The following is a 13,432-nucleotide window of genomic DNA, read 5'->3' as shown; positions in this document are numbered from 1 at the left end:
ACTTATGACACACCTGTAATATGATGACTTATGACACACCTGTAATATGATTGACTTATGACACACCTATAATATGATGGATTTATAACACACCTGTAATATGATTGACTTATGACACACCTATAATATGATGGACTTATGACACACCTATAATATGATGGATTTATAACACACCTGTAATATGATGGATTTATAACACACCTGTAATATGATTGACTTATGACACACCTATAATATGATGGATTTATAACACACCTGTAATATGATTGACTTATGACACACCTGTAATATGATGGATTTATAACACACCTGTAATATGATGGATTTATAACACACCTGTAATATGATTGACTTATGACACACCTATAATATGATGGATTTATAACACACCTGTAATATGATTGACTTATGACACACCTGTAATATGATGGATTTATAACACACCTGTAATGATTGACTTATGACACACCTATAATATGATGGACTTATAACACACCTGTAATATGATTGACTTATGACACACCTATAATATGATGGATTTATAACACACCTGTAATATGATGGATTTATAACACACCTGTAATATGATTGACTTATGACACACCTATAATATGATGGATTTATAACACACCTGTAATATGATTGACTTATGACACACCTGTAATATGATGGATTTATAACACACCTGTAATGATTGACTTATGACACACCTATAATATGATGGACTTATAACACACCTGTAATATGATTGACTTATGACACACCTATAATATGATGGATTTATAACACACCTGTAATATGATGGATTTATAACACACCTGTAATATGATTGACTTATGACACACCTATAATATGATGGACTTATGACACACCTGTAATATGATGGATTTATAACACACCTGTAATATGATTGACTTATGACACACCTATAATATGATGGACTTATGACACACCTGTAATATGATGGATTTATAACACACCTGTAATATGATTGACTTATGACACACCTGTAATATGATGGATTTATAACACACCTGTAATGATTGACTTATGACACACCTATAATATGATGGACTTATAACACACCTGTAATATGATTGACTTATGACACACCTATAATATGATGGACTTATTACGACACACCTGTAATATGATGGACTTATTATGACACACCTGTAATATGATGGATTTATAACACACCTGTAATATGATTGACTTATGACACACCTATAATATGATGGATTTATAACACACCTGTAATGATTGACTTATGACACACCTATAATATGATGGACTTATAACACACCTGTAATATGATTGACTTATGACACACCTATAATATGATGGACTTATTACGACACACCTGTAATATGATGGACTTATTATGACACACCTGTAATATGATGGATTTATAACACACCTGTAATATGATTGACTTATGACACACCTATAATATGATGGATTTATAACACACCTGTAATATGATGGACTTATGAGACACCTGTAATATGATGGACTTATAACACACCTGTAATATGATTGACTTATGACACACCTATAATATGATGGATTTATAACACACCTGTAATATGATGGACTTATAACACACCTGTAATATGATTGACTTATGACACACCTGTAATATGATGGATTTATAACACACCTGTAATGATTGACTTATGACACACCTATAATATGATGGACTTATAACACACCTGTAATATGATTGACTTATGACACACCTATAATATGATGGATTTATAACACACCTGTAATATGATTGACTTATGACACACCTATAATATGATGGACTTATTACGACACACCTGTAATATGATGGATTTATAACACACCTGTAATATGATTGACTTATGACACACCTATAATATGATGGATTTATAACACACCTGTAATATGATGGACTTATGAGACACCTGTAATATGATGGACTTATAACACACCTGTAATATGATTGACTTATGACACACCTATAATATGATGGACTTATAACACACCTGTAATATGATTGACTTATGACACACCTGTAATATGATGGATTTATAACACACCTGTAATATGATTGACTTATGACACACCTATAATATGATGGACTTATGACACACCTGTAATATGATGGATTTATAACACACCTGTAATATGATTGACTTATGACACACCTGTAATATGATGGATTTATAACACACCTGTAATGATTGACTTATGACACACCTATAATATGATGGACTTATAACACACCTGTAATATGATTGACTTATGACACACCTATAATATGATGGATTTATAACACACCTGTAATATGATGGATTTATAACACACCTGTAATATGATTGACTTATGACACACCTATAATATGATGGATTTATAACACACCTGTAATATGATTGACTTATGACACACCTGTAATATGATGGATTTATAACACACCTGTAATGATTGACTTATGACACACCTATAATATGATGGACTTATAACACACCTGTAATATGATTGACTTATGACACACCTATAATATGATGGATTTATAACACACCTGTAATATGATGGATTTATAACACACCTGTAATATGATTGACTTATGACACACCTATAATATGATGGACTTATGACACACCTGTAATATGATGGATTTATAACACACCTGTAATATGATTGACTTATGACACACCTATAATATGATGGACTTATGACACACCTGTAATATGATGGATTTATAACACACCTGTAATATGATTGACTTATGACACACCTGTAATATGATGGATTTATAACACACCTGTAATGATTGACTTATGACACACCTATAATATGATGGACTTATAACACACCTGTAATATGATTGACTTATGACACACCTATAATATGATGGACTTATTACGACACACCTGTAATATGATGGACTTATTATGACACACCTGTAATATGATGGATTTATAACACACCTGTAATATGATTGACTTATGACACACCTATAATATGATGGATTTATAACACACCTGTAATATGATGGACTTATGAGACACCTGTAATATGATGGACTTATAACACACCTGTAATATGATTGACTTATGACACACCTATAATATGATGGATTTATAACACACCTGTAATATGATGGACTTATAACACACCTGTAATATGATTGACTTATGACACACCTATAATATGATGGATTTATAACACACCTGTAATATGATTGACTTATGACACACCTATAATATGATGGATTTATAACACACCTGTAATATGATTGACTTATGACACACCTATAATATGATGGATTTATAACACACCTGTAATATGATGGATTTATAACACACCTGTAATATGATTGACTTATGACACACCTATAATATGATGGATTTATAACACACCTGTAATATGATTGACTTATGACACACCTGTAATATGATGGATTTATAACACACCTGTAATGATTGACTTATGACACACCTATAATATGATGGACTTATAACACACCTGTAATATGATTGACTTATGACACACCTATAATATGATGGATTTATAACACACCTGTAATATGATGGATTTATAACACACCTGTAATATGATTGACTTATGACACACCTATAATATGATGGATTTATAACACACCTGTAATATGATTGACTTATGACACACCTGTAATATGATGGATTTATAACACACCTGTAATGATTGACTTATGACACACCTATAATATGATGGACTTATAACACACCTGTAATATGATTGACTTATGACACACCTATAATATGATGGATTTATAACACACCTGTAATATGATGGATTTATAACACACCTGTAATATGATTGACTTATGACACACCTATAATATGATGGACTTATGACACACCTGTAATATGATGGATTTATAACACACCTGTAATATGATTGACTTATGACACACCTATAATATGATGGACTTATGACACACCTGTAATATGATGGATTTATAACACACCTGTAATATGATTGACTTATGACACACCTGTAATATGATGGATTTATAACACACCTGTAATGATTGACTTATGACACACCTATAATATGATGGACTTATAACACACCTGTAATATGATTGACTTATGACACACCTATAATATGATGGACTTATTACGACACACCTGTAATATGATGGACTTATTATGACACACCTGTAATATGATGGATTTATAACACACCTGTAATATGATTGACTTATGACACACCTATAATATGATGGATTTATAACACACCTGTAATGATTGACTTATGACACACCTATAATATGATGGACTTATAACACACCTGTAATATGATTGACTTATGACACACCTATAATATGATGGACTTATTACGACACACCTGTAATATGATGGACTTATTATGACACACCTGTAATATGATGGATTTATAACACACCTGTAATATGATTGACTTATGACACACCTATAATATGATGGATTTATAACACACCTGTAATGATTGACTTATGACACACCTATAATATGATGGACTTATAACACACCTGTAATATGATTGACTTATGACACACCTATAATATGATGGACTTATTACGACACACCTGTAATATGATGGACTTATTATGACACACCTGTAATATGATGGATTTATAACACACCTGTAATATGATTGACTTATGACACACCTATAATATGATGGACTTATAACACACCTGTAATATGACGGACTTATGAGACACCTGTAATATGATGGACTTATAACACACCTGTAATATGATTGACTTATGACACACCTATAATATGATGGATTTATAACACACCTGTAATATGATGGACTTATAACACACCTGTAATATGATTGACTTATGACACACCTGTAATATGATGGATTTATAACACACCTGTAATGATTGACTTATGACACACCTATAATATGATGGACTTATAACACACCTGTAATATGATTGACTTATGACACACCTATAATATGATGGATTTATAACACACCTGTAATATGATTGACTTATGACACACCTATAATATGATGGACTTATTACGACACACCTGTAATATGATGGATTTATAACACACCTGTAATATGATTGACTTATGACACACCTATAATATGATGGATTTATAACACACCTGTAATATGATGGACTTATGAGACACCTGTAATATGATGGACTTATAACACACCTGTAATATGATTGACTTATGACACACCTATAATATGATGGACTTATAACACACCTGTAATATGATTGACTTATGACACACCTGTAATATGATGGATTTATAACACACCTGTAATATGATTGACTTATGACACACCTATAATATGATGGACTTATAACACACCTGTAATATGATTGACTTATGACACACCTGTAATATGATGGATTTATAACACACCTGTAATATGATTGACTTATGACACACCTATAATATGATGGATTTATAACACACCTGTAATATGATGGATTTATAACACACCTGTAATATGATTGACTTATGACACACCTATAATATGATGGACTTATGACACACCTGTAATATGATGGATTTATAACACACCTGTAATATGATTGACTTATGACACACCTATAATATGATGGACTTATGACACACCTATAATATGATGGACTTATAACACACCTGTAATATGATTGACTTATGACACACCTATAATATGATGGATTTATAACACACCTGTAATATGATGGATTTATAACACACCTGTAATATGATTGACTTATGACACACCTATAATATGATGGATTTATAACACACCTGTAATATGATTGACTTATGACACACCTGTAATATGATGGATTTATAACACACCTGTAATGATTGACTTATGACACACCTATAATATGATGGACTTATAACACACCTGTAATATGATTGACTTATGACACACCTATAATATGATGGATTTATAACACACCTGTAATATGATGGATTTATAACACACCTGTAATATGATTGACTTATGACACACCTATAATATGATGGACTTATGACACACCTGTAATATGATGGATTTATAACACACCTGTAATATGATTGACTTATGACACACCTATAATATGATGGACTTATGACACACCTGTAATATGATGGATTTATAACACACCTGTAATATGATTGACTTATGACACACCTGTAATATGATGGATTTATAACACACCTGTAATGATTGACTTATGACACACCTATAATATGATGGACTTATAACACACCTGTAATATGATTGACTTATGACACACCTATAATATGATGGACTTATTACGACACACCTGTAATATGATGGACTTATTATGACACACCTGTAATATGATGGATTTATAACACACCTGTAATATGATTGACTTATGACACACCTATAATATGATGGATTTATAACACACCTGTAATGATTGACTTATGACACACCTATAATATGATGGACTTATAACACACCTGTAATATGATTGACTTATGACACACCTATAATATGATGGACTTATTACGACACACCTGTAATATGATGGACTTATTATGACACACCTGTAATATGATGGATTTATAACACACCTGTAATATGATTGACTTATGACACACCTATAATATGATGGATTTATAACACACCTGTAATGATTGACTTATGACACACCTATAATATGATGGACTTATAACACACCTGTAATATGATTGACTTATGACACACCTATAATATGATGGACTTATTACGACACACCTGTAATATGATGGACTTATTATGACACACCTGTAATATGATGGATTTATAACACACCTGTAATATGATTGACTTATGACACACCTATAATATGATGGACTTATAACACACCTGTAATATGACGGACTTATGAGACACCTGTAATATGATGGACTTATAACACACCTGTAATATGATTGACTTATGACACACCTATAATATGATGGATTTATAACACACCTGTAATATGATGGACTTATAACACACCTGTAATATGATTGACTTATGACACACCTGTAATATGATGGATTTATAACACACCTGTAATGATTGACTTATGACACACCTATAATATGATGGACTTATAACACACCTGTAATATGATTGACTTATGACACACCTATAATATGATGGATTTATAACACACCTGTAATATGATTGACTTATGACACACCTATAATATGATGGACTTATTACGACACACCTGTAATATGATGGATTTATAACACACCTGTAATATGATTGACTTATGACACACCTATAATATGATGGATTTATAACACACCTGTAATATGATGGACTTATGAGACACCTGTAATATGATGGACTTATAACACACCTGTAATATGATTGACTTATGACACACCTATAATATGATGGACTTATAACACACCTGTAATATGATTGACTTATGACACACCTGTAATATGATGGATTTATAACACACCTGTAATATGATTGACTTATGACACACCTATAATATGATGGACTTATAACACACCTGTAATATGATTGACTTATGACACACCTGTAATATGATGGATTTATAACACACCTGTAATATGATTGACTTATGACACACCTATAATATGATGGACTTATGACACACCTATAATATGATGGACTTATAACACACCTGTAATATGATTGACTTATGACACACCTATAATATGATGGACTTATAACACACCTGTAATATGATTGACTTATGACACACCTGTAATATGATGGATTTATAACACACCTGTAATATGATTGACTTATGACACCTATAATATGATGGATTTATAACACACCTGTAATATGATTGACTTATGACACACCTGTAATATGATGGACTTATTACGACACACCTGTAATATGATGGACTTATTACGACACACCTGTAATATGATGGACTTATTATGACACACCTGTAATATGATGGATTTATAACACACCTGTAATATGATTGACTTATGACACCTATAATATGATGGATTTATAACACACCTGTAATATGATTGACTTATGACACACCTGTAATATGATGGACTTATTACGACACACCTGTAATATGATGGACTTATTACGACACACCTGTAATATGATGGACTTATTATGACACACCTGTAATATGATGGACTTATAACACACCTGTAATATGATGGACTTATGACACACCTATAATATGATGGATTTATAACACACCTGTAATATGATGGACTTATAACACACCTGTAATATGATGGACTTATGACACACCTATAATATGATGGATTTATAACACACCTGTAATATGATTGACTTATGACACCTATAATATGATGGATTTATAACACACCTGTAATATGATTGACTTATGACACACCTGTAATATGATTGACTTATGACACCTATAATATGATGGATTTATAACACACCTGTAATATTATTGACTAATGAGACACCTGTAATATGATGGATTTATAACACACCTGTAATATGATTGACTTATGACACCTATAATATGATGGATTTATAACACACCTGTAATATGATTGACTTATGACACACCTGTAATATGATGGACTTATTACGACACACCTGTAATATGATGGACTTATTATGACACACCTGTAATATGATGGACTTATAACACACCTGTAATATGATGGACTTATAACACACCTGTAATATGATTGACTTATGACACACCTATAATATGATGGATTTATAACACACCTGTAATATGATTGACTTATGACACACCTGTAATATGATGGATTTATAACACACCTGTAATATGATTGACTTATGACACACCTATAATATGATGGATTTATAACACACCTGTAATATGATTGACTAATGAGACACCTGTAATATGATGGACTTATAACACACCTGTAATATGATTGACTTATGACACACCTATAATATGATGGATTTATAACACACCTGTAATATGATTGACTTATGACACACCTATAATATGATGGACTTATTACGACACACCTGTAATATGATGGACTTATTATGACACACCTGTAATATGATGGATTTATAACACACCTGTAATATGATGGACTTATGAGACACCTGTAATATGATGGACTTATAACACACCTGTAATATGATTGACTTATGACACACCTGTAATATGATGGACTTATAACACACCTGTAATATGATTGACTTATGACACACCTATAATATGATGGATTTATAACACACCTGTAATATGATTGACTTATGACACACCTGTAATATGATGGATTTATAACACACCTGTAATATGATTGACTTATGACACACCTATAATATGATGGATTTATAACACACCTGTAATATGATTGACTTATGACACACCTATAATATGATGGATTTATAACACACCTGTAATATGATTGACTTATGACACACCTATAATATGATGGACTTATGACACACCTGTAATATGATGGACTTATTATGACACACCTGTAATATGATGGATTTATAACACATCTGTAATATGATGGACTTATGACACACCTGTAATATGATGGATTTATAACACACCTGTAATATGATGGACTTATAACACACCTGTAATATGATTGATTTATAACACACCTGTAATATGATTGACTTATGACACACCTATAATATGATGGATTTATAACACACCTGTAATATGATTGACTTATGACACACCTATAATATGATGGATTTATAACACACCTGTAATATGATGGACTTATAACACACCTGTAATATGATTGACTTATGACACACCTATAATATGATGGATTTATAACACACCTGTAATATGATTGACTTATGACACACCTATAATATGATGGACTTATAACACACCTGTAATATGATTGACTTATGACACACCTATAATATGATGGACTTATGACACACCTGTAATATGATGGATTTATAACACACCTGTAATATGATTGACTTATGACACACCTATAATATGATGGACTTATAACACACCTGTAATATGATTGACTTATGACACACCTGTAATATGATGGATTTATAACACACCTGTAATATGATTGACTTATGACACACCTATAATATGATGGATTTATAACACACCTGTAATATGATTGACTTATGACACACCTATAATATGATGGACTTATAACACACCTGTAATATGATTGACTTATGACACACCTGTAATATGATGGATTTATAACACACCTGTAATATGATTGACTTATGACACCTATAATATGATGGATTTATAACACACCTGTAATATGATTGACTTATGACACACCTGTAATATGATGGACTTATTACGACACACCTGTAATATGATGGACTTATTACGACACACCTGTAATATGATGGACTTATAACACACCTGTAATATGATGGACTTATGACACACCTATAATATGATGGACTTATGACACACCTGTAATATGATGGATTTATAACACACCTGTAATATGATTGACTTATGACACACCTATAATATGATGGACTTATAACACACCTGTAATATGATTGACTTATGACACACCTGTAATATGATGGATTTATAACACACCTGTAATATGATTGACTTATGACACCTATAATATGATGGATTTATAACACACCTGTAATATGATTGACTTATGACACACCTGTAATATGATGGACTTATTACGACACACCTGTAATATGATGGACTTATTACGACACACCTGTAATATGATGGACTTATTATGACACACCTGTAATATGATGGACTTATTACGACACACCTGTAATATGATGGACTTATTACGACACACCTGTAATATGATGGACTTATTATGACACACCTGTAATATGATTGATTATGACACACCTGTAATATGATTGACTTATGACACACCTGTAATATGATGGACTTATTATGACACACCTGTAATATGATTGATTATGACACACCTGTAATATGATGGACTTATTACGACACACCTGTAATATGATTGATTAGGACACACCTGTAATATGATTGATTAGGACACACCTGTAATATGATTGATTAGGACACACCTGTAATATGATTATGTTGTAGGTTGGAGCTCAGAGTGCCTTTCCTGGACCACAGACTGAGTGCTTACTTCCTGTCACTGCCACCTGAGATGAGGACTCCAAGGGTAGGCAGAATGGAACTTGTCATGAGATTGATGGTGTGTGATTGAATGGAAGGTATCGTAGTCCTCACACGTATCGTCTCTGTGAGCAGCACGGAGTGGAGAAGTTCCTTCTGAGGGACGCCTTCAAAGGTCAAAATCTGATCCCTGATGAGATTCTGTGGCGACGTAAAGAAGCCTTCAGTGATGGAGTCATGTCGGAGAAGAAGTCCTGGTACATCTTCCTGGAGGAGCACCTCGACTCTGTGGTAAGCACACCTACATCACGTTTCACAGTATCACAGTATGACGGAACTGTAATGTGACCATTGACCATCGTTCATAATAGAAAGATGAGCATACAGTATCGCAGTATCACTTTACTACAGTATCACATAACTATGAAGCGATAACTGCATCATGTGACCCACTTTCAAAATAGATAGATGAGCAAATAGTATCACATGACTACAGTATAGCAGTATCACAGAAGTATAAAGTGATATCTGCATCATATGACCAACTCTTGAAAGAGAACGACTAGCAATAGTAAGGCAGTATCATAATATGTGATCCCAGAACTGTAATGTGATAACTGTGTCATTTGGCCAACTTTCAAAATAGATAGATGAGCAAATAGTATTACAGTACCACAGTATAGCAATATAACAGTATTACAATATCACAGCATAGCAATATGACAGTATCACAGCATAGCACTATTACCGTATCACAGAACTGGAAAGTGATAACTGCATAATTTGTGCAACGTTCATACTAGATAGATGAGTAAATATGTGTACAGTAAATAACGTGTGTGTGTGTGTAGTAGATAAAATGTGCGTATGTGTAAAGTAAATACAATGTGTGTGTGTAAATACAATGTGTGTGTGTAAAGTAAATACAATGTGTGTGTGTGTGTGTAAAGTAAATACAATGTGTGTGTGTGGGTGTAAAGTAAATACAATGTGTGTGTGTGTGTGTAAAGTAAATACCATGGGTGTGTGTGTGTGTAAAGTAAATACAATGTGTGTGTGTAGAGTAAATACAATGTGTGTGTATGTAAAGTAAATACAATGTGTGTGTGTGTACAATATATAAATGTGTGTGTAGAGTAAATACAATGTGTGTGTGTGTGTGTGTGTGTGTGTGTGTGTGTGTGTGTGTGTGTGTGTGTGTGTGTGTGTGTGTGTCAGGTGAGCGACGTGCAGCTGGCCAAGGCAAAGGAGATTTGCACCCACAACCGTCCTCACACCAAAGAAGCGTGCTTCTACCGACACGTGTTTGACACTCGCTTTCCTGGACGTGCTGATTGGCTGCCTCACTTCTGGATGCCTCGCTGGATTGAAGCTAACGACCCCTCAGCTCGCACACTCGCCATCTACAAGCTCAACTGTAACCACTGAGCAAGTACTACTTACTAGTACTACTTACTAGTACTACTTACTAGTACTACTAATGCTAGAACATCAATACATGATAGAACGTCAATATGATTGATCAGTGATTCTCAAACTGTGGTATGCTGGTTCCAAATAATCACTTTATGAAAGTACAGTGTTTTATTTTTCTAGGTTCCAGTGGTTCTCAAACTTTTTTTCAGGGTTAAATAGATATATATATCTAGAGCTAGAATTATATATCTAGATATATATCTAGATCTATATTTCTAGATCTATAATTCTAGATCTACATAGATCTATAATTATATATCTAGAATTCTAGATCTAGATATTTATATCTAGATCTAGATATATAATTCTAGATATACAATTCTAGATCTATAATTCTAGATATATAATTGTATATCTAGAAATATAGATATACAATTCTAGATCTATAATTCTAGATATATAATTGTATATCTAGAAATATATATCTACATATACAATTCTAGATCTACAATTATATATCTAGATATATATCTAGATCTATAATTCTAGATATATAATTATAGATCTAGAATTCTAGATATATAATTGTAGATCTAGAATTATATATCTAGATCTAGAATTATAGATCTAGATATAGAATTCTAGATCTATATTTCTAGATACATAATTCTAGATCTAGAATTATAGATCTAGATATATAATTCTAGATCTAGATATATAATTCTAGATCTATAATTCTAGATCTATATTTCTAGATCTACAATTATATATCTAGAATTCTAGATCTAGATATATATTACTAGACCTAGATCTATAATTCTAGATCTATAATTCTAGATCTATAATTCTAGATCTATAATTCTAGATCTATAATTCTAGATCTAGAATTCTAGTTCTAGATCTAGTAATATATAATTCTAGATATATAATTCTAGATCTAGATATATAATTGTAGATCTAGAAATATAG

At 32.2% G+C, this 13,432-nt stretch overlaps 1 protein-coding gene across 3 annotated transcripts in view; it reads left to right on the top strand.

Annotated features, from left to right (window-relative positions):
* LOC133644157 (asparagine synthetase [glutamine-hydrolyzing]-like) overlaps positions 1–12,702 on the top strand; it is a 70,851-nt gene extending 58,149 nt beyond the window's left edge. For all 3 annotated transcript variants that reach the window (XM_062038494.1, XM_062038495.1, XM_062038493.1), the window contains 3 exons: positions 11,012–11,093; positions 11,183–11,338; positions 12,266–12,702. In XM_062038494.1, the coding sequence (XP_061894478.1) occupies positions 11,012–11,093; positions 11,183–11,338; positions 12,266–12,475 (448 nt within the window). In that variant the 3' untranslated portion in view covers positions 12,476–12,702. The remainder of the gene's footprint in view (positions 1–11,011; positions 11,094–11,182; positions 11,339–12,265) is intronic.
* Positions 12,703–13,432: the final 730 nt, after the last annotated feature.

Source organism: Entelurus aequoreus, linkage group LG27 (assembly GCF_033978785.1).
Source record: "Entelurus aequoreus isolate RoL-2023_Sb linkage group LG27, RoL_Eaeq_v1.1, whole genome shotgun sequence".
NCBI classification, from domain to species: Eukaryota; Metazoa; Chordata; class Actinopteri; order Syngnathiformes; family Syngnathidae; genus Entelurus; species Entelurus aequoreus.
This window is presented reverse-complemented; position numbering and strand designations above follow the sequence as displayed.